We start from the raw sequence: 26,992 nt of genomic DNA on the forward strand, positions 1-26,992 counted from the left end.
ATCGGGCCCATTACATTTTAGAAATATTGTGCTACAGAGTACTATATCGTTTTTGGTATCATCTCTCAATGGTCAAGAATCACTTTAAAAGTTAAATAACTCTTGCATCCAGATCCAGATCTTTACCAAAATCGAATCAATTCGTCGGGGTCACACACCCGAGTCCACCAAGTTTTATCCGAATCCGTCCCCAACTTTTTGAGACATCGTGCTATATATCGTTTTTGGCCCTATCTCTCAATGGTGAGGAATCACTTTTTAAAATTCTAGTAGTCAGATCCGGATATGGATCTTCACTAAAATCTAATTAGTTTATCCTCGTCACACACACCCAACCTGTCCACAAAATTTCATCCGGATGCATACACAACTTTTTGAGATATCCTGTACACAAACAAACAAAGTCAAACAAAGACATAGAGGGGTGAAAACATAACCTCCTTCACCTTCGGTAGCGGAGGTAATAATAAGTAATTAAAACAAAACCTCACAGTAGTGAACAAACGTGGTGTACGATTGGCAATTATCAGCACCAGCAGGGATTCTCAAGCAGCTCGAGTGTCCTCTGTGTTCTACCTTTACAGACTACCTCGTGAGGACAAGGCCCGTGTCACAGTCGCCAGGAGAGAATACGCAACAGACATGGATTCATTTGGCATTTTGACCCACTGGTTACATCAATTTCACATATATATATATATATATATATATATATATATATATATATATATATATATATATATATATATATATATATATATATATATATATATTGCTCCTCCATATTGAAGCAGGAATTTGGTCAAAGTGCCAGTGACAATGCACCTGCTCTTCATCCCAAAAACAGGATGAGATCTTCAAAATCCAACAGCGAATGCCAACATACAGTTTCCCAGATTAACATCCATTCGAAGGACGGCTCACCTACCTGTGAAGTATCAATCGACAGTTCAGGGTCGGGTATCGAACCCAGACAAGACGACTCAAAAGGCAAGTATGCCACCTCTACACTATTATGTTGGACCATGACATCAGCTGTAGACGGCAATGAACTGGACAAAGGTGTGTGTGTGTGTGTGTGTGTGTGTGTGTGTGTGTGTGTGTGTGTGTGTGTGTGTGTGTGTGTGTGTGTGTGTGTGTGTGTGTGTGTGTGTGTTGCTGGAATCTCGAGAAGGCCAAACCTTTACCTTTAATAAACCATCTTCCCATTCATGTTGCTGTGCCCACGTTGACATATCGACAGCTGCACAACGCACACAATAAAACAAATAAAACACAAGGGTCTGCATGAACAAGGTGCTCCTTCACCAACAGGCCCCAACCGACTGAAATCACCACCAGATTTAGAACACCAGTTCCACACGAGAGATTTGCACTGGGTCTGCAAAGAATGCCAATAATTTAACTTGTGAAACTTTCAATGCAAGCCATTCGACGAGGTCCACTTCATTGAACCAGCTCAAAAAAAAAAAAAAAAAAAAAAAAAGAAGTCACCAATGGACTCGAAATGCAACAAAGATTCGCAAAAGACCTTTTGTTCAAGAACAGAGCATCATGCATGGTGACCTTCGAGGGTAGAGATGAGATCGGGCATGGTATCTTGCCAAAGTTCCGGTAGACGTTGGTGCAGCGAAGGTGCGAGGGATAGCATTAGGCGTAAAGCCCCGAGGGAACGCTCCACACCTATCCTGGGTAAAGCCGATACCACCTGCAGGTGCGGGGGGGTGGGGGAGGGGGGAAGAAAAGAATCAAATGTCCCAACGAAGCAACAAGAGACTTATATCAGATCCTGCATATCAATCACAAAACGAGTTGACTGCTTGCGGAACAACAACATCACACAACGATAACACAAAATCCGTCAACAATTCCCAAGTTAACCACCGATGTCCATAATGATCACAGGGAGGATCCAGCGGTAATGCATTCCGATTGAAGGATTTGCAATTAATACACACAATCAAATATCCAGGCATAGGCGAGGTGATTAAACATCTGAGAAGAGAACAGGCAGACACGTTGGTCAGGACATCAGCAAACGGGTGTTTATATTTTATCTGTTACTGGCAGTGGTACCCGGTGTTACCAGGTGCTGTTCTAATCCGATTGGCATTTTGAAGAAATCGATTTTTTTTTTTTTTTTAATTTTGTGGGGGCCTAAAACACCTAAACCCACTAAGGAATGGGGTCGGGGATTCATTTGATATTTCCTTTCACGGAGCTACAATAGTGGGGCAACTTAGCTAAATATAGCATAACAATTGTGCATTTTGTGAGGAAAGCACCAAATTTGGCACACTCGTAGCCCATCATATCATGAACAGATTTGGATATTGGGCCATCTCAAAGTTTTTGATGGCAGTGGAAAATGGCTGCCACAGCCATCAGCAGTCCTTACCAGTAAGCTTATGAGGAGTGTGTGAGGCTTTGGCACTTTACCTGCAAAAGCGCAGAAACAAAAACAAAAAACAAAATCAACGTGATAGCAGAGCTTGAGGAACAACACACCACCACACTCCTATGTCACACTCCGACGGTGAAGGTGAACATACCGTTCTCCAGGGGATTCTGCTTTGCGAGGTAAGTGGAAGCGTGGCATATAGCTCCGAGTGCACCGGAGTATATGGGGAGACAAATGAATTCCAGCAGGTAGGGCCAAAGCACCTTTGGAGAAGAGACACGAACCATCAGTCAACCCAAGGATTGAGCTTACCTATGCAGTTCAAATTACCTTGTAATCCATAACATGCATCTCAGAAGCCGTTCAGATACCAAGGACACAGAAATCGTGATATTCTGACGACCCCATTAGTCTTCATCCATTTATCCCACCTGTTCCCCTTCCACTTTGCTCCCTTACAATCCACAACCTTCCCGTTATTCCCGTTTCCATCCCTAAACGGAATGAACAAGGAACCTCCTCAATCTTGGAAACGGTCGTCGTCAGCACGTGGAGAACATTGCAAGCGAGGAGTCGCAGTGCTTCCTGGCCATCATAATCCATTTCAGATCCCTTTGGCTTGACCTGGGGCAAGAAAGAGGAAAGGTGGAAAAAGTGATTGAAGGAATCTCGACGTTCTGATTGGATGGCATCGAGGTCTGCCATCCTAATCGAGGAATCTGACACTCCAGATGACACCTTTTATTCGTCCCCTACCGGTTTCAATGGACGAGACTATGGGTTTTGCCATCCATCCGTCCATCCGTCCCACCTGTGGTTTTTCAGACTTTCTTTTTCCCCCATACCCCTTAACATATTCAACTGAAACTTGGTGCATGGCATTATTATGATAAGTTACGGAACAAGTTAGAGTTTGTGGGAGTTTCGTCAATTTTTCACAGAGTTATCCTTATTGGAATTGGACAATATCACATCGGTTGGAGACATGTATTGCAAAGCAATTCTCGCTGATGTTTTATATATTTTTCTTTTTTGAATTAATTTTGATGTACCGTACTATTTACAGAGAAATTGTGTTGCCGAAGCAGTTTCTGGACGAGCGTTATACCGGGTGGTTTGCCATTGCTTTCCTTGCATCGTTTGTCCGTACTCTAACGTTGTAAATGCTAAGCGTCAAGCAAGGAAGCAGGATGTAGCAGCATTATATATTGTTCAAGTCTCTGGTATGACTCGACCGGGACTTGATCCACCGACCTCCCAGGCTCAGAGCGGACGCTCCAACCATTACACCACAGAGTCTGGTTCGGATGACGCACACAAAGTTTGATACGAGCTCAACCCCACTTGATATTTAAAACTTCAAATCAAACAAAGCAATGTGGAACAACCTGCCAACGAACAAATTTAACGACGACACGTACAGGCTGGATTTTAACATCATCAATAAGAGCATTCCATTCTCTGAACGTGACAGCAAATTCAACTTTTTAAAAGGTACCACAAATGTGTGCTTCAGAACAATACTAGCGGGGTACGCTGCCACGTTGTAGGCAATAACGAACCGCACTTCCCCATTGTCTTGGGTCGCTCACCTGCATTTATTTGCGTTTTCATTTACGGACGCTTTCCGACGGTTCTGCGATTTTTCTCGGCGCACCGACTTCGATGTCCGTCGGCACACAAATTTACAGCTATCCAAGTCACCCGGAAGGTACCGAACATTAATGTCAGTCAGTCAGTGGTTTCAGAGAGCTTTATTTATTAGATTAGAACTAACGTGGTCTTTCTTCGCGGTGTTGAACAAAACATGTCGGAACGAGAGTCAGTCCGTTTTGTGAAGCCATTACAATCTGATTTTAATTAAAAAAAAAAAAAAAAAACATAAATGGGCTGGTAGGATGGCCGAGAGGTACGCACGCTCACCTCTAAACTGTCTGGCCTGGGTTTGAATCCCTACCCAGCTATAAGCTGTCATCCTAGTGTTTCAAGGGTAGGGCGATTCATCAATGTGTGTGCTCGTCCTTTTGATGGACATTAAATGGGAATCCTATCTGCTGGCATTAGTTAACGATCCCATGGTGTCCTTCGCAAAGAGTAGGCGAGCATTTGCCGACACCATGAACAAATTCCAAATTCCTGCCCTAACCGGCATGGGGTAATGCACTGCATCAGCAGCACGGCCACACTACCAGCAACGATGCAAACCAGCTGCCGCAGGCTGCACACAAAATGAATGAACACAACAAAATGTCGTAATACGGCTGATTTTACCGAAACGCTGAGTTCTGCTTATGCTAAAACCCCATTGAGCAGTCATCGGGGTCAGACGGATCACCTGCGGCACAGAGCTTGGCTGGAGGGCGCATTGACGGACAAGAAATTGCACGAGCTCCAGCCCTCCGTCCAGGTGGAGATAACCGTGATGGGCCAACGCCACGATGCCCTGAAGCAACGCTCGCCGCACCTGGAGGAAAAACAACCAGTGGGCAAGAGAAGCCTCGCTTTCATACTACAAAAGGCACGGCAATGCCGACACCGACCAATAAACGTCACAAATAATTAAAACATCCGACTCATCAATGAAGCAACCCCACCTTGATGTTGTTGTCTTGAGTCAAAGGTTTCAGTCCCGCCATTATTTGCGCCTTCCTTGGATCAAACGTCGATCCTGAAAGCAGGTACGTTCACAATGAAGTGACAATGCTGCGACCCGGCACACCGCTCGTACAAGTACAGCTGCAAGTGCGATGGCCTATCGAAAGGTAGTGAAGTCGTAGATCCACACCAAAATTGGTCGTGAACACATTATGTGGCGTTAACGGGTTTGTCAAGATACCAACCCTCATAACCCCAATCGACAAAATCGACAACCTCTGCTTTCGACTGCGAATACAATTACTGTATGATGCAGAGTGGATAAATAGTAAAAGTACAATACCAGCAGAGTTAATGAGGTGTCGTAGCACAAGTAAGCTACCGACACGTGAACGCTCTCCACCGCTTTCAACTCGCTGCTGCATTAACAACATCAAATGTTCTGGAGCCAGCTCTCCTAGAACCACAAGGAAATAGAAGGAACTTGGACACACAAGCACATGTGGCCAATCATGCCTGTGCTTTATCAACACCACAAGTTCAACCTATTAGTCTATCGACTTAATTTCACTGGTGAGGGTGGGAGGTGAACAGGGGGGGGGGTGCCACAGGGTCATCAACAGGGTGCATTCATGATTTATCCTTTCTTGGAATGAATGGGATTGTGTGGTGCGGAATGAAAAAACAACAACAGTACATTCACCTTTTTTACGAGATCCTCTCAAGGACAACACAATCATGACACAGGGAACCAACCGTCTAAACGATACCCAGCTAACCCTCTGTCTCAAATGCTTCTGGGTGTCTATCCAATCCCGGTTAAAATGCATCGACTATTTCTGCTGCCACGACGTTTCTCGGGAGATCATTCCATACTGAGAGAACAATTAATGTATTAATTAGAACGGCACTCGGTAGAGCGTACATCTCCGCCAGGCTGACTACCTCCGCCACCTCCACCAGGCTGACCACTTTACATTTGTATCTCACTGATAGGCCGGATCTGCATCGTTACCTGAACGAGAATCTAATCGGTATTCTTGTCATCTACCCAACCTATCCACCAAGTTTTGTCCGAATCTGTCCATCACTTCTTTTTTTTCTTTTTTTTGAGATATCCTGCCACAGACAAACAGACAGACAGGGGTGAAAACATAACCTCCGTCCACCTTCAGTAGCATAGGTAACCACTGTCCGAGTGAAAGACCCCCGCCGTACTCCCATCCTACAAGTCTGCTCTTATTCACTATCAGGATGTGGCCCCTAATCCTGTCCTTGTCCATGATGCTACAAAATAAAAATAAATAAAATTAATTAATTATTCACTTGTTGTGTCTATCCCCATCACGACGTCGCCAACAACAATTTAATTTTGACACTATCTGAAATCAAACCAACTGATCTTTTCACATGAAATAAAAAACACCAAACTCTTCGAACGCCAACTCTCTCCACAATGGCGACGCTCATGGAATAGCAAGGTTCAATTGACAGCGAGGTCAGTGAGACAACAATACGTGACTTTCGAAATTACGTAATCCGCCCCAGAATTCTCGCCCCCCTCCCCCCCCCCAAGCCACCCAAGTTTAACAGATTACCTATCGCAGTGAAACACCTCAACACCTCGTTGTGGACTTTCATGGCTTGGAGATTTGAGAAATCCACAGGACTGCACACCTGCACACAAACACACACCATCGCATTGTGACCTCATCCTCGACGCACAAATCGTCTCCCATGTCCACTCACCAACCGGTCAAATGCACACGTCTTACGTCGAACTCACCACACACCGACTGCAGTTTTATACTTAAAAAAAAAAAATAAAAAGAGACCAAGGCTCGTTGAAGAAATCAATACCAATGTAAATTAAAATCTAACAAAAGCAACTCTTTTTAGACTCTGGTAAAATACAAGTCATTTCAAAAGCGGATCGAGTTACTCCAGAACGCGGTTCATTTCGTGACATCCAAACGCGACGCTTCATTACACTCCAAAGCACGTGCAGGCACAAGGAGACACACGGTCACGTTCGGTTTCTTGGCCGCACCGCCACATATATTGGCGTGTGGGATAATGCGCGTCGCCATTCGGAAATAAACTTACGAGAGGATGCAGGGCATTCACTACCAGGTCCACCTGCGAGTTCTGGAGTCGGATTTCTGCATTGCAAGACGCACGGAGCACCTCACACAGAGCCTGGAATAGAGTACAGTTAGGTCATCAGGTGGGTAACAAAGATAATCATCATTCCATACTCCTCACGAAGCATCCGTTCTGCCGAAGCAGTCTCTTGGCAAGGGCTACAATCCTGGACAATTCGCCACTCGGCTGAAGGTGCAGGAATTTGTAGTTTTTCAGGGGGCTGAAGATAACTCGCCGATTCGTGAAAGACACCGTGGGATCTTTAATGTCCAGCAACTAAGGCCATCAGATGAGAGGACACCTGGGACATCCATCCATCGAAGGGACTGCACACCGATTGACGACTCGCCCGACTTGCGAAACATTAGGATGGCAGTTTATAGCTGGGTCAGGATTCAAAACCAGGCTAAAGGGGTTTGAAGTGTGTACCTCTCAACTATCCTAGCAGGCCTCAGAGGTCTTCTTCTCCTTCTCCTTGCATATAGCAGCTTGGCTGCCGGGTAGCTGTCATTTTGTTGGGGCATGACTATGCCACTGATGCTGTGCCCCTATACCAGTACACTGGTACTCATTTTTGAGTCAACCCCATCTGGTGTTAATTCAGAGGCCAACAGGGCTTGAACTCAGGACCCCAAGATCCCAAGGCAGCCATCCTAACCACCAAGCTAACACCAGGCTTCACCTCAGAATATAAATATATCCATGTAAGTATGCAAAGGTATGTCGAGCCGGGATATGAAGCAATAAATTCATTTCAGTGTGCAAAACTCAAAGGACCAAGAGAATGTGAGAGAAGTATGGTGCTTAGACTGTCACGAATCTGGAAACCATGCGCACTCAACATTCAGGTCCCAAAGTTAGCTATGCCGGTAAGTACGTGTGAGATAGGTCCCTTTCCTTTTTGTCTAGTGGGGGACTCGAAAACGTGCATTGTGATGTCTTTAGTTAGGTTATTACATCAGCCATCTACATCCCATCACGCTCCATCCCCACGGACGAACTCCTCTTATCTGGTACGACGATTTTCTCAGGGCAGATCCTGTTACTCTCTGCATGCGCGAGACCACGTGGCCACGAGGAATATTCGGGGCTACCGAGCAGGGGCCACGGCTCCGCCTCGGAAGGGTGCGGCCTTTGGCCAATGAGGGACGGACAGCGAGATGATTCTCGCCAAGGCCCCGCCCCATGTGGGAGGAGATATAGCCCCTGAGCAGTGCCAGAAGAGTGGTGGAAAAACGGGAGTGGTGTGGACAGAAGGTCGTGTCATTGTCGTTGTCGCGAAGAGTTTGGTGGACAAGAGTTCTTGTGGACAGGAGGGGAGTGGAGTGGACGAAAGGAGCAGTGGTTGTTGTTTTGCGCTTGTCGGTGGCTGCACGGAGAAGGCGGTTTTGTCGGCACATGGACGGATCGGAGTTCGAGTGCCCCGACGATTCGCCATGCGGGTTCCGTCCCGAACCACGAGCCTGGCACGAGCTCCCGGAGCGTGCCCCGACGACCATTAACCACCAGGTGCCGCATTTCCGAGCACGCTTCCCTGCGACAGCAGGTACCCTTTTACTTTTACCTCCAGCTCGTCTCTCCTCACGGCTGCGAGGGGGAACAATAAAATCCTGGTTTATTTTCTTTTGCGCGTTTGTCCGTGGGCCCCGTCTGTAAGTAGGATTGTCTAAGTGTTTTCCTTTCATTGTACATTACATTTCTTTATTCGTGATAACTCTGCTCTGTGTCCTCCTCCCCGATTATTGTTATAAATAAACCCCTGTTAAAGGTACCAGCTCGTTTTCTGTGCTTTCCTTCATTGGCCTAGCAAGGTGCGTATTGAGAAATAGTAAAGCCGTTCGTGCCGTAAATTGTTAATGTGGTCCGGCGCAGCTTTGGTAACTTCCGCTCAGTTACGCCGGATCCGAGTCGGTGATAGCGACTCGAGTCGGACAAAATCGGCCGAGGGTGTGGTTTCCCCGGTAGTTGGATGGCGTGAGTACTTAGGTAAATTGGAATTAGACAAGTGGACCCTACCTCACGCCGTCAAAATATTGGCGACCACGGTCCTCTAAGTGACCCGTGACCTTTCGAAGTTGTCCGAGAGTCACGACCTAAATTCCAGGTGTTCGGTGGGAGACGACTCCACCGCTCCACCTGGTGGTCGTTTATCGCCACCGAACCCCGGCCCACAACAATACATCCTCAATATCCCTCTGTAGTCGGCATGTTAAACTGTTCACACAGCAACAAACAATAATGGCACTCGGTAGAGCACATCCCTCCGCCAGGCTGAACCGTTTATGTGATGCATCCCACTCAGTCATCGGCCGGATCTGCATCCGGACTTTAACCAAAATCTAATTTGCTTGTTCTTGTCACCGACCCCACTAATCCATCAAGTTTTGCCATAATCTGTCCACAACTTTGGGATATCGTGTTTTATATCACTTTGGGCTCGATCATCACTCAAAGGTGGCGAATCGCTGAAAAAAAAAAATAGTCGGATCCAGATCTTCAGCAAAATCGAATCACTTCGTCCACGTTAACACACCCAACCTGTCCACCAAATTTCATCTGAATCAGTCAGCTTTTTGAGATATCCTGTTCACAGACAGAGACAGATATATAGATAGATAAGACAGGGATGAAAACATAACATCTGTCCACCTTCGGTGGCAGAGGCAAAAATCCTGCACTGCAATGCTTTTGTGGGTATCCTTTGTAACACAACAACAATAAGGGGCTTGCAAACATACGTCGGCAAAATAAATAAATAAACGAAAGTGAAAAAAAAATTCCCCCATTCATCTTCTCCAAACCCCATATATATTCCCCCAACGATGCCATTATTTTTTCCTTTTCAACGCCATTTTTAGAGAGTGAACACATCCTGACATCTTCCAACAAACCTGCGTTGGGGGCAAGGACTCCGGATATTTCTTCAGCAATCCAACAACTCCAGACACCACTCGCGGGAGATGTTCCTCGAGCCACTCACGTGGCATCAGGTGCGTCACGTGACCAAGCGCCTCGACTACCTTAACCCGCACCTGCAAAATGCACTTTCAGGTTAATGACTTTTTGGGGGGGTTTGCGCAAAATAAATTCAAGACAACGATATTTTCTCGGTGATTGCGGTATTGATGGTTTTATAAAATTTAATAAATTACCAAGTCTAGGCAGTTTGTAAGACGAGCCGATCACAATGCGTTCATACATTTGTTCTGAGGACCATTTCTCCCCTTTGGTGAGGGTCCAATCAGCGATGAGGAAATATCAGAGCAGCAACTCGATTTAAACAATTTTGTCGTCAACACGATTGATGGACGCAAGTCCAAATACAATCTCAAAAAAAACCATGCAAGTTGTTTGTAATCGGGGATTGCAAAGGCGACAATTTCTGCCTCGACAACATCACGTCTCCGTAAACCCGAACCCATCCATCAAAACAACCCATCTCTTCCACTCAATCCGTGCCTTCATATCCCGGCTCGATAGCCACGAGTTCAACAGCACGATGTAGGTCGTGTCGAGATCCTCCGTAAAGTCCTGGGGCTGCAGGCCAGGCTGTGACGCCTGGTCTGGGTTTGCCAAGTACTCCTGGATAGCCTGACTGAACAGGCTCAGCGCTGTGAGGACACAGTGTGATCATTTGGGACATCCAAGCTCCGAGTAAGTAAGAACATTTGAACATAAAGAAATGGATATTATGTGGCGAGGATTGAAAAACAAAAACCTTTTCCCTCCATCTTCCCCTTGATCACCTCACGTCCGGCTTTGCCCCCTCGGTCCCATCTTCGTTACATGGGCTCTTCCACAATCCCACACCTGGTTACCTTCCCCAATTCTATTGGAAATGATCGCCTACTCTTCATTACTTTATCCCTCTATTTTCTCATTTATGAAATCGACTTCCTGTGCCTGTTGTCTCGGACCCCTCCCTCCAGTCGCTTGTTTTTTTGTATACCAAAAAAAAAAAAAGGGCCAAAAGGAAAGTAACCGACAGTGGAGCGATGGGGCAACAAGTGGACACAACAACCAAGAGAATGAACAAACACAACAATCAAGAGAAGTGGAGGAAGTGGAGGAGCAGGAGGAGGAGGAAAGGAAACTCAGTCATATGCATTAAGAGGTTGGATTGGGGGAGGGGGGGGTGACAAGAGATGGTGGTGCCCAGGAGAAAGTGTGTGGATGGAACATTCTCCAGAAGGTAGATTCTCAAATGGGAGAAGAGGAACAAAGGAGGTGTGTGGAAATCCTGGAAAAACGCAGTCCTTCAGCAGTGCTGCCCATCGTCACCTCATGTTTTTCCGATACCCACCAACCCATGCTCTCTTCTACTCTCGTCGACACTCTCCCCTTTCATTCTTGTCCTCATTCACTGTGTCATTGTCTCCCTGTACCCCCTTCATCCTCTGTCAGTCTGTGAACGTGCTCACCTCTGTCTTTACCGACTCCACATGTACCGGTATACATTCCTGCATACAATTATTATTAATAATAATAATACATTCTTTCCACAGTAAAGAAAATTCAGAATTTAGAGATAAATTGCAGCATTACATGCAGGAGTGGAATGAAGCAGCCCCGAGTAGGACATGAATGATGGGCAGGTAGAACGTACCTGAGGCGAAGGCACACCTCATTTTGTCCTGCTTACAGGCAGACATCATGGTGCCCAGAATGCTGAGGATAGCAGGCAGAAAGGGAACCATGCTGTAAACTGTGGGCAAGGAAGGAATGGACCAGTCTTAATAATAAATAAAAATCCATCACAGGTGATAATCCATTTACCTGCAAATCCCACATCACACTCTGAAGTACCAGGAGAAGTGCATCTCACAATGCAACGTATAGCTTGCATAGGATCCCTCATATCTGCCCATTTGTGAATAAAGAAGACACAATAATGGGGAGTGACCGGTGACCTCGAAGAGGAGCCACCAACCTCCCCCCTCCACCCCACAACGCACATGAGAACAACTCCTGTACAAGTCAGAGAGACTACTGCCCAAGAAAGAGTCACGTCCCAGGTTATCTCAGAATGTCATTAATGAGCCAGTAAGGCTTTTGCTGAAAATCCGAGTGACTTGTCAATTCCATCTGTTTGGAAAACTTTGGCATCCAAACTACTGCCTTCAGCCGGATATGAATCTGCAACATCTGGGATGCCAATCGTGTCCTTATCACGAGGCTACTACTGTACCCAGACATATCAGAACCACTAGACTGATAAAATTAAACAGCACTAATAATCATGATAATAGAAATGCGAGTTTACTTGGCCGTTACTTCCAACTGAGCATTTGATTCGTCATTCCGTGACCCCTGGTTCCGGTCCCATAGACTGTGATGATGTCCATTTCCAACTATCGTCTCTGTTCATCAAATCTTCATACAAGTCCACTTGTTTGAGACAAAGATATAATTGAACTTCCTCAGGTCTGGTGTGTTCATCTCCTTCGTAGAAACCTTAACACGAGGAATCCAAGGAAGAATTGATGGTTTCTTAAGCTATGCCAACAAATTAACAAAATTATACTAAAGAAGCTCAACTAGTTGGTGGTCAAAATGAATGAAGCAGAGAGTATCAATTTCACAATGTGCTCAACATCACTCGGCTCGACACTCTTGTACTCAAACGGCACACACAAGTACACAGATTACACTGGGGAAACAAAGTTTTTGTTGCATTGATACCAGCACTTGATCTTACCTAATTTGAGTGTGCTGAATTCAAATCTGAAGTTAGTTTCTCTCTGGAAGCTAAAGATTTTTTGCAATCCACCATTATCAACATTTATTTGGTAAGTTACAATTTGTATTAAAAGCAAATTTATATTAAACATATATTTTGCAATTCAACATTTATTTGGTAAGTTACAATTTGTATTAAAAGCAAATTTAAATCGACATAAAGACGATAGGCGATTCAGAACAATTAATAAGGATGGAATGCAAAGTTCAAATAGGATGAAATGCAAAGAATTGGCGCTTGTCGCTCTTGCGTTTGTGGACTTCCACAGGGCAATCTCGTTTGATGCTCCAGCAGTAGTCTGCCATCACATAATCGTCCCATCGCCCTTGGTAGCGCTCTTCCATCGTCATGAGGTCCTGATGGAAGCGCTCTCCCTGTTCCTCACTTACAGCCCCAAGGTTCTCAGGGAATTGATCAAGGTGACTATTCAGGAAATGGAGCTTGACACTCATGTTGCACCCAAGATCGCGAAAAGCCAACAGCATTCTAGTAACCAGAAACTCATAGTTATCTGCCTTTTTGTTACCAAGAAAGTTTTGTATAACTGCGACGAAAGACAGCCACGCCGTCTACTCCTTGTCATTCATCTTCCTTACAAATTCCTCATCACGTACAAGGGCACGAATTTGAGGTCCATCGAACACACCTGCTTTGATCTTCTCGAAAGACAAAGCAGTAAAAGCAGAAACTATGTTGAAAACATTCACCATCAGTACTCAACGCCTTCACGAACAGTTTCATCAAGCCGAGCTTGATATGGAGTGGGGGAAAAAATGATCTTCTCTCGGCTGACGATTGGGTCATTCACAATGTTTGTCATGCCTGCTTCCAGAGTTTCACGGATGGGCCACTCCTTCTGGATCCAGTGTTTCTCTCGAGCTCGGCTGTCTAACATGCAGAGATGGCATGGAAACTTTGTGAAGCCTTTCTGTTGACCAAGGAGAAGGTTGACCATTTTCAGGTCCACACAAATGATCCAGTTGTGCTCGTGATATTTGAGTAAGTCAATGACCATTTTTATGTCATTATGTTCTTCTCGCAAATGCACTGAGTGACCAACTGGAACCGCTGTATAAACATTGCCATTGTGCAAGAGAACACACTTGAGGCTGCGCTTAGAGGTGTCCAGAAATAATCGCCATTCTGTTGGATTTTCCGAAGTAACCCCTAATTGCCTGAGAAGACCTGGGATATCGTGGCAGTAAACAAACTGCTTGTCTTCTGAGAAAAAGGCGACAAAGATCTGGTCCCGCTTTCGGAAATATGAAACATTTGCAGAGTGGTCAAGTAGATGTTTTTTCTTGCAGCCTGGAGGCCAATACCTCGGCTGCTTTCTTGGAGAGCCCCAAATCACGCACTAACTCATTCAATTCCAGTTGGCTAAACTACTGAGGGGCTGAGGACTGTTTGGTATCAGATGAGGAGGCTTCGGATTCTGAAACCATTTCTTGAAGCCAGTCATCACGACCCTCGTGCTCTTGCTGATCATGTTCACTGCCTTCATCTTCAGATAAGACAAAACCATTAAAGACTGGAACGGGGAGTTCCTCAGAGTGTGGAGTAGGTCGAATTGCTGAGGGAATACAGGGATAGGAGATATTTTGCCGGTTTTTCTTGCCGACACCCTTTGTGTTGACCAGGCAAAAATAGCAGTCAGTTACGTGGGCCTTGGGTTCTCGCCAAACCATGGGAACTCCAAAAGGCAGACCCTTTCGTTTTCCTTTTGTCCAGTCACGAAGCATTTCCTCACAATTATGACGTACAATATGAGGAGCCCATTTCTTGTCTTGGTCGCCAAGGGGAACATCAAAATAGGCTTTATAGGCACGCCTTACAAACGATGTTATATTGCGCTTTTGAAGAAGTAGTGTGTAGCAGCCACATATATAACAGAATGCATCAGGATTATTTACACATTTATGTCTTATTGAAGAAGCCATGATCAGATCTGAAACAAAGAAAAACGTAAAGTTAAAGAACACATATCAATAAAGATAAAGAAAATTTATGTCAAAGAAATCGTGAGCAAATCGTTAGCAGCAAAACGAATACGGTCTATAGTTATTTAGCAGTTTAGGCATCGTATATTTCCACTAAAGTCCAAAATCGCACCCCCAGTTCTCAAGTTATGCCTAGAGCAAATAGCAATGGCCGTGTCCTTTTTTGCGAAAATCGCAAGTTTCAAATTGCATGAAAACTAGAGGATGAAGAGGAAAACCGATTACAGATTTGAAATCAGCGTTGAAAAAATACATAGAATAAGTTGAAAAATGTCATGCAACAGATAAGAAAAAAAAAAATTGTTCCCCAGTGTTATGACCTTGATTGTAAGCCAATTGGCCCAACGTGAGGACGACGTGGTGATTTGGAGATGTGCCTGGAAGGAAATTCTGCATCAGTATCACCATCAAATCCGGCAACCATGCTGTGCCCAGAGTGACGGCCAGGCCAGCAGCAGCTTCCGCTACATTCACATCCTGCAAGACATGTGACCAATCAGCGAGTAAATGTGAAAATACACAAAAGTTGTTTCTTTTTAATTACCTTAAAATCTAAAATGTAACCTTTCGAAGCAATCTTTAAAAATAATTTCATAGCAGCAGGAAGTGTACAGTACATCGCTCAAAAAGGAGTTTGAAATGTCCGTCTTTCTGAGCACAAACATCAAAAATGGCCGTTGATGCTACTTTACACCTACATTTTTACTTGCTCATCGTTCACTCGATTTAGATATACGAGTTAGTAAGTTGACCTTTGAGTAAAGCATTTCGTTTGTTGCTAAAGAAACAAGGTCCTTTGCGAGGTTCTCCGAGAGTTCAGCTCCTCGATCCTTCATGGCGCCATCCATGCATAAGAAGAGACAAGTCCGGTGGCCCGAAGGTAACTGCAGCACACAACCCAAACAAGGATGCTTCAAAATAAATAAAAACATAAAGGATTAAGCACAAAGCACATCACATGGTATTGCAAGTGATTATGGAACCACAAGCAGTGCAGATACGTGAAAAAATTGAAGAGCCTTCTATCGATAAGAATTTTGTACATTTAAAACTAGGGAGCTCATAGAAAAACTTACCCCGTACAGTCGTGAGGAAAAGGTCACGAGAAGGGTATTTTTCATGTCTTGCCTTGCGTTGCGTTTCCGAGCACGATCTGTATTAGCTTTGTTCATGAAATTTGAATAACAGGTGTGATGACAACCACACAAAGCCGATTGGTCAAACAGGACAGTCCAGAGCTGAACCTTCTGCTGACTCTTCTGGAAGAAACTGACGATTTGGAAACGATCTTTGAGAAAAAGATGCACTAAACGAAGATCTTTTGGACGAAGATCGCCGTCGGTGCATCGCGAAGTGCCGCCATTTTTGTCTGCGTCGCGCGGTCACTCCACCCTCAAAGCGTGGCAAATTTGCTTGGTTGAGACAGCGTAACATTTTTCCCAAATACTGCTAAACTGAACGTTTTGGGAAGTTCAAACAAGGCGATTTGTGTTCTGCAGTGTTCAAATATATAATTCAATTGAAACAAAAGAAAAGTTTTACAGGATGTTGGAAATAAAGAAAGAAAAGAAAAAAAACATTGAATCAGAAGTTTACCACTGTCAATGCACCCTCTTTTACATGTTAAATTAGTTATCCGTGTCTGTTGTTTGTGTCCTTTATGACATCCATAAAAACAGTACGTTTCCTGTTTGGAATGATTTTCAATTTCGGGTGACTGCCAGACTGACAGACGCGAGCAATCGTTTCACCGAGAGCGCGCGTGCGCACGTGAGATGACATTCCGTACAATTTGCCAAATTCAGAGCCAAAGTACTGCTAAACTACAGGTTTGTGTTACGATTCATGTTCAAGATATACAATTCAATTGAAATGAAGTAGTTCCTCGTTAATGGACTGAAGTCTGTCAGACAGACAGAGTGAACCGATTGTTTAGACCCACATTGAACTACGTGTGCAGGGTGATCAACGAAAATGTAAAAATACAGCTAGTTGGAAATTTATTTTTTGGCTACCATGTTACCCCAATAGGGGGCTTTTACCGGACAGCTAGTCTTATTACTTGTCCAAGAATACCTGAATAGTTCATCAGATAAACGAGCATAAAAGGGAGAGTACTCGAGTCCAGACGATGGAAATGTTTTCGGTGTTCCACTTAGATTTCAAGCTGGGTATGTTCACCATTAGAAACGAGGATAAGTAAGGAAACACTTTTAATCAAATTCCTTAAACTATAGCAAAGTCGATGGTGTGCGATCGCAGATCCCCACACTTCCCACCGGAAGCAAAGTTGAAAGGTGGCAAAAAGTTTCCCTCGGAATGACCCAAGATCAAATTTTGAGTTAAAACATTTTTCCCCCCCGTTTTGACCCGTGACTAAGTCGACATGTTTTGACCCGAACATACTGCAAAAAATTGTTACATATTTCATAAATCCTCTAATTCTGATTGCACATTAAAAGTTTCATTTAAAAATATTTGAAAATTTCCCACTTTTTTTGGTATTTCACATTATGACCACACTCCAGAGTGCAGGTACAAAAACGACACTGCTCTTGCACACATCATTTCCACGGCTTCTCCTCACCTTTGGATGACGGTCCAGATATCCGAGAAGCGTTTCGATCAGCGTCCGCGGCTGACGAGCGCCCAGCGACTGCAGGGCCACAAAAACTCGGTCCCGGACCAAGTCGTCGCGATCCCACGCCGCATCCGCTAGGGCTAGCATGAGTACTACACATTCAGGAAATGATCAGGTGTGGATTAGAAACAAACTGTCCTTTCGAATGATTTTCGGATACGTTCTTTTTGTGATGCCGATGATTAGCAAATACACAGAACAGAGGTGGGTAATTACAACAGATAAACACTGAAAATTTTCCTACAAAGCTGCTTTTGTTTATCAATAAAACTAATTATCATCACAATATACTGTAGCAAAGTGGTAAAGTGGATCAAAATTTTCTGATAAACATTGTATAACTAAATAAAACTCTCAAACAAACACAATGATAGTAAAACTCCCACAAATAGAACACGTAACAAAACTAGAACGGGCACTCGGTGAGGCGAATACCTCCGCCAGGCTGAATAGTTTACGTTTTGCATCTCACTGATAGGTAGGATCTGAACCTGGACTTGAAGCAAAATCGAATCGGCTTGTTCTAAGCACCTAACCAACTCATCCACCAAGTTTTGTCACAACTCTTCCACAACTATTTGAAATATCATGCTATATATCCTTTTAGGCCCCATCTCTCAATGGTGAAGAATCACTTCAAAAAATTAATTCTCATATCCAGATCGAGAACAAACAAACAAACAGACAGACAGACAGACAAACAGACAGACAAACAAGCAACAAAGATGCCATGCAGCGCATGATACTTGCAAAATCCCGAAAACAAATTTGACCTTAAAAATAATAGTGGTTGAATTCAATGAACAAATAAGCAAATCCTTTTCACATTTCAAGTTAATCGGATGAAAATTGAGGATTTTAGAAATTTGACAAAGTTGTTGACCTTTTGACCTCAACATCGATCGGCTTCTTGCTTATGAGCAACTCCACCGATTTGTGAAGTTTTGTGAAGATCGGTTTAAAAATGCGACCTGTAGGCGACTGGCGTAGTAAATAAACAAGGACATCGTGCATAGCACGATACGTAAAAAATCCTGAAAACAAATTTGACCTTAAAAATAATTGGCGTTTGAATTCAGTGAGCCGACATGAAAATCCTGTTCAAATTTCAAGTTAATCAGATGAAAATTGATGACTTTAGAAATACAACAAAGTTGTTGACCTTTGGACATCAAACCCAACAGGCTTCTTACTTATGACCAACTCGACCAGGTGGTGAAGTTTCGGGAAGATCGGATGAAAATGCAATTAACAAACGAACAAAGACAGACCAACACATGCGACTAACCAATATACTTGAAAATCCTTCGATTTTCGCAAGTAACAAACAAACACAGACAGACAGAGAGACGTGAAAACAAACCTCCTTCCACCGTCTGTGGTGGAGGTAATAATTAAACAAAATGGGTGAATTTACTGTAGCCTCATCAGTTAAGTCATTCCCGTTATGCACGTGCCGAACATGTTTACTCGTTGAATCATGTCCGAGAGTAGCTATACCATGACACCCCTCCCCCCCACCTCGCTCCCTCCCCCCTGTGCACACACACCTATTCCCCCCAATGTCAGTGAAGCAAGCCTTGTGATACCAGTCCAATGACCTTAGCAACTCAACATATGCGTCGATAAAGTGAACCGCACATCTCAGTGTGTTCTCAATACCTCACATTTTAGTACTAATACGAGTACATTACCCTTTATAATCCCAATCCTAATAGATTACTAAGCCTGGTGGTGGCTTAGCGGTTAAGGGGCAGTCACACCTTGACGTTTTAGCCAGCATATGGCAAGGTCTCGAAATGTATGCAAAACGTTGGCGTACGCTGAACTATTGATGTTTTTTTTAAGTTTTGGGCGTATAATAACGTGTTGGACGTATGCATAACGTATTCGTAACGTACACAGAACGTTTTAATCACATATAGATAACTTATACCAACGAATACTGAGCATGTTGTCGGCGTTCACAACCTATGCCCAACGATAGTCCAACTTATGCATAGCGCGCGGCAGCGTAGGCTTTTCATAGGCTGCGGCACGACGATTCAAATCATAACCGCACTAGACATCAAAGTGTGAAGCCGCAGTCACACCTTGACGATTTAGCCAGCGTATGCCGATGTATGAAAAATTTGCCGAACCAAGCTGGCACACGTCGAATACGTTATGGGTAAGTTTTGTATACGTTAAGAGCACACTGGCATACGTCGTCATACGCAGAGTACGTCAAGAAATTTTCAGCATGTTGAAAATTTCTCGACGTACGACACACATTCCGCATACGCTGGCCATAAGTTGTAGGCACGTTACGCGATCGTTGACACACGTTACTCATAAGTCGAAACACGTCGAGGTAATGGTTAGCGTCAGTGTTCCAGACTCCATGGTTTTTTTTTTCTTCGATATGACGGTGATGTTGACACTTCGATTTCTAGTGTGGTTATAATATAATATAATTAATAGGCTGCCGCTCAACGATTTAAATCGTAACCGCACTAGAAATCAGTGTCAACATCACCGTCATACCGAAGAAAAAAAAAAAAAACCAGGGAGTCTGGAAAACTGACGCTAACCATTACCTCGACGTGTTTCGACGCGTGTCAACGATCGCGTAACGTGCCTACAACGTATGGCCAGCGTATGCGGAACGTGCAAGTCATACGCTGGCATACGTCGAAAAATTTCAAGCATGGAAAATTTGTCTAACACCTCGGCGTACAAAGACGTATGCCAGCGTACTAAGAAAAAAAAAAGCCAGCGTACTACGACGTCTGCCAGCGTGCTCTTAATGTATGCAAACTTACACATAACGTATTCGACACGTGCCAGCGTTTTAGCCAAATTTTGCATGCGTCAGGCATACGCTGGCTAAATCGTCAAGGTGTGACAGGGCATTTAGGGTGGCTGGCTTGGGATCTTAGGGTCCTGAGTTTGAGCCCCATTTTTCCGATGAATTAACACCAGGTTAGGTTTGACTCAGCCTGGAATCCTTCGGAGGTCGGCGAAATGAGTACCAGTGTACTGGTTGGAAGGGGTGGGGGGGGGGGGGGACACTGCATCAACGGCATAGCCGCGTTTCCAAGAAATGACAGCTATCCCGACAGTCAAGCTGCCATATGCAAGAAGAAGAAGAATGGATTACCCTTTGTCAACCGAATCCTAACACAAACCAACACTCAAGGCTGTGAATAAGTTACTTGTTCGGTCGATAATTTTCCTTTGAAAACAGTGAACACAACGTCTACCCTGCAGGAGTACAAATAAGAGTATTTCACTCACCGGTGCAAGTACTGAACGACCTGGGTTCAGAGTTTAATATGGCGTTAAACCATCATGTAGGTACCACAAGGTGATACTTATAATTATCATAACTGAACTAAATAGATTTCCTTCAACTCAACAACAGTTCAACTCAACTCTAATCCCAAAAAGCACACACCATAATTTCCAAAAGAAGCAAAACTTATTGAAATTGTTGCTGTAACTACGCCCGGTGTCAGGCATCCACTTCCCTTCATACGCCACGAGTGTGTTCGGGTAACCGCTCCAGGTGCAGCATGCGGGCTTCGGTAACCAGGACGTCGACGGTAAACAAGCCTGAAGACCTCTTCAGGGACATTGTGTCATTGCCGACAGAAATGTATCCCCAAAAGTAGTCAAAACAGAAAAAGGAAGAATTTAAAAAAAAAAAAAATTATAAATGAGCATTTACATAACAAGGAAGTCAAATTAGGAGGGAAAACCAGTCTTGGAAGAGATATTCAGAGAACCAAAGCACAGTGAGTCACGTGCACGTTAAGAGGCCCAAGCAAAACGATGTAAAGACACGTGGGCATGAGAGAGGCCTTCTCTTCACCTGGCTGAAAGGTTTTCCAATGGGAAGAACTCAGAAGAGTGGTTGTGAACAGAATGACATCAGAATGAGCATATGATGCCAGTGGCATACCCCCGAGGCAGTGTCCCGGTCCTTCTCCATTCGTTATGCACATCAACGATTCGCCGAGCGGCATGCAGAACGCCGTCCGGATCTACGCCGACCCCTCCATGACATACAGAGTACACGACAAACATCATGAGATGCTGCAGGAGGATCTGAACCAGGGGTGGGGTTGACTCAGCCAGTCATCCTTCCGAGGTCGGCACAATGAGTACCAGCTTGCTGGGATGATTGATCCATTTGAGGATCCTGTGTCGGCGTGGCGACCCGTCCAGGAGACCGCTTCGGCAGCACCGACACTCTGTATAGAGCATGGTCCCAATGGATGGATGGATGGATGGATCTGAACCAGACTGTGGAACAGCCATCCTAATAAATGACCTGGGAGTCATCATAAACGGGAACCTGAGTTTCAACCCACATATGGCAAATACAGTAAACAGAGACAGTCAAATGGTAGGCATCATTAAAAAAAAAAAAGTACTTTCGCACGTGAGCAGAGACACCCCACTTCACTTGCTCAAAGCGCTCGTTCTCACTCCTGGAATATGGAAACACGGCATGGCAGCCGAGATCCATCGCAGGTATACGGAAGATTGAGAGTCAATATACACAGAGGGACTCATGCTCACCCTTAAGGATCATCCATACCAGGATAAGTTACAAGATCTACAAGCACTACAAATGCAAACGTGTCGACATGATGCACATGTACAAAATCCTTGATGGTTTAGACAACTCGAGTCCAGATCATTTCTTCACCAGAGGTTAATACCAACCAGAGGTCATCACTTGAAGCCGATCGGAAAAGGGAAGCAAACGGAACGCCAGGAGCTCCTTCTTCAATCGTAGAGCGATTGAAGACGGAAGAAACCTTCATGAACGTGTCATCTCTGACTCATTTCCCCTGTGCAAACTTTCAGGAACAGAGTCAATCTCTAACTGGCGGTCAATTTGATGCAACACTCTGTGACCTCTCCGACATGTACCTCTTAAAAACACGTCGCACGGTACGGTACGGTACGGTACAGTGTAGTGTAGTACAGCAGCGATCTAACACAAACGCTGCAAGACTCCATAAGACAACAAAGATACTTACCTTGCATATAATTAATGACGATGATGATAAACAACACACCACACCATCCCACGACACAACATGGCATCCCATCCACGCCACATCATCCCATCAAACACCATCCTATCCTACCACACACCACACCATCCCATCCTATCCTACCACACACCACACCATGTAACCACATTCCACGCAATGCCACCAAATCCCTTCTCACATGCCACACCACGCCACCCCATCCCATGCCACCCCATCCCATCCAAAGCCACGCCACACCATCCATTGGCATGCCACCCCAGCCCATGACACGCCACCCCACCCCAGCACACACCACCAACCCCACCCCATTACACGCCACACCAACCCACCCCACCCCATGACACCCCAACCCATGAAACGCCACCCCACCCCACACCACACCACCCCATCCTACCCCATGCCACACAACCCCACACCAAAACCACCCCATCCTATGCCACCCCACACAACATCCCATCCCATGCCACACCACCCCACACCATCCTACCCCATTCCACACCACCCCACCCCATGCCACACCACACCACCCCATCGCACCCCACACCCCCCCACACCACCCCATCCCATCCCACCCCACCCCACACCACCCCATCCCACCGCACCCTATCCCACACCACGACACACCACCCCATCCCACGACACCACCACACACCACCCCATCCCACGACACACCACCCCATCCCACGACACACCACCACACACCACACCACCCCATCCCACGCCACCCCATGCAACACCACCCCATCCCACGACACACCACCCCATCCCACGACACACCACCCCATCCCACGACACACCACCCCATCCCACGACACACCACCCCATCCCACGACACACCACACCACACCACCCCATCCCATCCCACCCCACGACACACCACCCCATCCCACACCACACCACCCCATCCCACACCACACCACCCCATCCCACACCACACCACCCCATCCCATCCCATCCCATCCCACCCCACGACACGCCACCCCATCCCATCCCACACCACACCACCCCATCCCATCCCACCCCACGACACACCACCCCACCCCATCCCATCCCATCCCACACCACCCCATCCCACACCACACCACACCATCCCATCCCATCCCATCCCACCCCACCCCACGCCACCCCACGACACACCACCCCATGACACACCACGCAACACCACCCCATGACACACCACAATATATATATATATATATATATATATATATATATGTATATTTACCTCCGCTCTGCTTTGCGTCCATGGTCAGGATAAGCTCGCACGACCTCACCCTCGTGTCCCTCCCATGTTTATTTTAACGGACACCTCCTCCGGTCGCGGGTTCTCTTCCGTAAACTCATCGAGGAAAGGCTCTCCCGTGCAAATAAATTAAACCCTGGTGCGTCCACAAACCACGGGTTTAAAAATAAAACATCAACCGGCCGTTTCTGACGTTCACAAACACTTCATCGAACAGGGAAAAAAATCCAACGGGCCGTTCGAGCCGCCACCAGCCCGGCTTGAGGCGTGACCGTCACGTGCACTCCATGATGCAGGACACAGGGGGAGGAGCCAATCTCAGGGGGAGGAGCCAATCTCAGGGGGAGGAGCCAATCTGATCCGTCTCCGCTCGGTCGACGTCAGGAGGGTCGTGCATTGCGGAGCATGCCGTCAGGTAGCAGTCCATCCTATTAATAGTGACACATACACTCACTCACTAACACATTCATTCTCTCCTGTCTTGCAACCACCCCCACTCTCCCCTGTCGGTATGTAATTTATAGACGACACCACAATCCGATGACTAATTTTCCTTATCTCATCGTGCAGTACAAGCTTACACAAACAGGGATATGTCATTAATATAACATGGTCACGTGGTCATCGTCTCGGATGCCTTACCAACTTGCACAAGACAATCATTTTAAACTTTGATCCGATGGAACGGGAGTGGAAGACCCACCAGATTCAGATCTGCGACTTGATGGATCGATGGCATCAACGCAACAAGCACCCGTCAGGTGTCACAGGCATCCTTAACCCCCTCAACGCACCGGCTTTGACTCCAGGCGGGACATCAGGATGATCATGGAGGCCACAGTACGATTTCCCTGGGTTCACCTCTTTGTTTTGTACTCTGCAAGTCCTCCTCAAAAAACCTTCACTCTTCATCAAGAGAGGTCATGTCACCCAATTCCACAACATGGGTCCCAAGACTGCTGGGTCATTCCGTGCCAACTCACCTAAGGGTCCCCAGGTCACCTCCTCAGATTTTGCTGGAAAAATTCTTAAATGTACATCTGTATGGCTCTACCCACCATGCAAAAGGTTAGCTTTCAATTCCTCATCGTTTAAAAAGTATCTAGCTCTGGAGACCTTTGAAATTCGGCCCTAAAAATGCCAAATGTGAAAAACGCATTTTTCTCCAACTTCAGTGGCTTTTATTTTTATAATGGACTCCTCTAGAAAGTTAATATTGCAAATATTTACTAATTGGCATCCAAATTTTTCAATTATGGCATCAGATATCCTCTGGGATGCATATTTCTCACTCTATAGGAAGCTAAAAATGGCTTTTTGGCCAAAACGAGCTAAAATAAGGTGAAACTATAGGAGCCCTACTGAAAATATGGAACAACTTCGAATTGTTTCCTCATAACACAGTGATTATAGGGTCATTATCTATCCATAGATACATTTGTGCTGGGATAATACAGTTAGGTGATGAATTATAAAAGTTTTACCATAAGCCCTTGCCTCCGATGGCCCTAAAATGGAACAATTTTGTCCCCTGGTTTGACCATGTGGCTCGGGGTTCAGGATCTTAATTTTTTTTTCTAAAGATTGCCTCATATAAGATGTGTCTACTGACCGAATAATTTTATCTTACGCCCATGGCTTCATATTAAAATTAATTTTTATTTACATGCACGTTTTTTAAAATTCAGAAGTTTATAAATCTTAAATGGAACTATCCAGGAAAGAGTTACTGCAAAATTTTATAAACTGGTATACAAAATTTCAGATTGTGGCATCAGAATGTCTCTGGAAAGCACATACTCCTAGTTTTAGGAAGCCAAATATGGCAATTTGGCCCACTTGGTACAAAACAAGGTGAACTTGCGGGGGTGCGCATGAGGCTAAACTATGCTTCTTATTAGACATTAGTGATAAGGATGTTATTTATTCACAAATACATGCTAATGATTACTTTCATAAGTGATTGCAAATTATAAATTAGAACAAATTTGATTAGTTGAGTAGCAGCTTTTTTATTTACAGATATACAGAGACAATGAATATTAGTAATTTTTATACCTTAGAAAACTCTTTAATGACCTTTCATCTTTTATGACATTCATTATCATGACTATCTCGCACTCAGAGGCACAGAATTTTACATCTTAGAAAACAGGTCTTGAACATGCTTAAAGTCATGCTGTGACAGTTGGTACTGGTCCACCAGATTTTATGTCAGGGGCCTCAACCACACAAAGAATGTTGAGTAATGGCAACCAGCAATAATCTTTCTTTATTTCTGGAGGCCATGAGAATGTGTTACCCCTTCCTTGCTTCATGAAGTTCACAAACACATCATTTTCATCATCATTTCTTGTGACAATGTTCCCAATGTACCATTTTCTGTCATAAACACAAGCAATATATTTCCCAGCCTGGTATACATCCGGTTCAGTTAGGGTTGGTACTAATAACTGGGACAGATGAGCTTGTGTGGTTTCCGGTCCTGTGCATACTGTTGATGATACAGCATCAGAAGAAACCCTTCTCATCTCCAGATGTGTTGAGGAGATTGGCAGGAAACCATGGTGTGACCGTGTACCAGCAATGGTTGTTGCTGCTCTGAAGCGCTTCTCAAGGTCATACTCCATTGCATTTTGTTGGATTTCTTGTGATGTCACAAAGAAGAATTTGATCCCTCCTATATTCTTCTCTGACCACTGGAACATCTTTTTAGCTGTCAGAATCTGATTCTGTAGAGTGGCCTGCAAACTCGCCCTTGCAACAAGGCGCTTCACAGTTCCTCCAATCCCATCGCATTACTCCATCTAGTGGTGTGTGTCATAACTAATGACTTCAAATAGAGAACTGTAGGACATGTTTTTTTTTTAATTAAAACCCAAGCATATGTTTGGATTATCATTACAAGAATTTATTTTTGAATAAAAAATGTACTTATAATTATTAATTTATGAGAAGAATAATCTAAGTTGTTACATAACCTCAGTTAATGCCCCCTGTATATTCACCATTTTTGGTCAAAGTGGCATTTTCAACTTCCTACAGATAGAACCATATGCATTTATCAGGCATTCTGATAACAGATCCTTAAATTTCATATGCCAGTTTATAAATATCTGCAGTATCACTTTGCAAGATTGTTCAGTTTCAGATTTATAAGCTCATGAATATGA

The 26,992-nt window shown here is 44.8% G+C and overlaps 1 protein-coding gene across 2 annotated transcripts in view; it reads right to left on the reverse strand.

Moving 5' to 3' along the window:
- The window catches only part of LOC147023994 (maestro heat-like repeat-containing protein family member 1), a 74,791-nt gene extending 50,680 nt beyond the window's left edge, over positions 1–24,111 (reverse strand). Inside the window, exons 1-17 of one of the 2 annotated variants that reach the window (XM_085890113.1) lie at positions 23,802–24,111; positions 17,469–17,614; positions 15,634–15,765; positions 15,202–15,358; positions 11,748–11,846; positions 10,601–10,752; positions 10,033–10,173; positions 7,103–7,195; positions 6,595–6,673; positions 5,340–5,453; positions 4,996–5,069; positions 4,737–4,865; positions 2,918–3,025; positions 2,553–2,664; positions 2,399–2,439; positions 1,567–1,708; positions 1,188–1,243 (exon numbers count right to left, since the gene is read on the reverse strand). In XM_085890113.1, coding sequence (XP_085746239.1) covers positions 1,188–1,243; positions 1,567–1,708; positions 2,399–2,439; positions 2,553–2,664; positions 2,918–3,025; positions 4,737–4,865; positions 4,996–5,069; positions 5,340–5,453; positions 6,595–6,673; positions 7,103–7,195; positions 10,033–10,173; positions 10,601–10,752; positions 11,748–11,846; positions 15,202–15,358; positions 15,634–15,765; positions 17,469–17,614; positions 23,802–23,823 — 1,797 coding nt within the window. In that variant the 5' untranslated portion in view covers positions 23,824–24,111. Of the gene's footprint in view, positions 1–1,187; positions 1,244–1,566; positions 1,709–2,398; positions 2,440–2,552; positions 2,665–2,917; positions 3,026–4,736; positions 4,866–4,995; positions 5,070–5,339; positions 5,454–6,594; positions 6,674–7,102; positions 7,196–10,032; positions 10,174–10,600; positions 10,753–11,747; positions 11,847–15,201; positions 15,359–15,633; positions 15,766–17,468; positions 17,615–22,238; positions 22,739–23,801 lie in introns of those variants that run through there. The other variant, XM_085890114.1, reaches the window with a different exon arrangement.
- Between the last annotated feature and the right edge of the window lie 2,881 nt (positions 24,112–26,992).

Source organism: Eptatretus burgeri, chromosome 7 (genome assembly GCF_056783735.1).
Source record: "Eptatretus burgeri isolate ZD-2024b chromosome 7, Ebu_testis_v1, whole genome shotgun sequence".
NCBI classification, from domain to species: domain Eukaryota; kingdom Metazoa; phylum Chordata; class Myxini; order Myxiniformes; family Myxinidae; genus Eptatretus; species Eptatretus burgeri.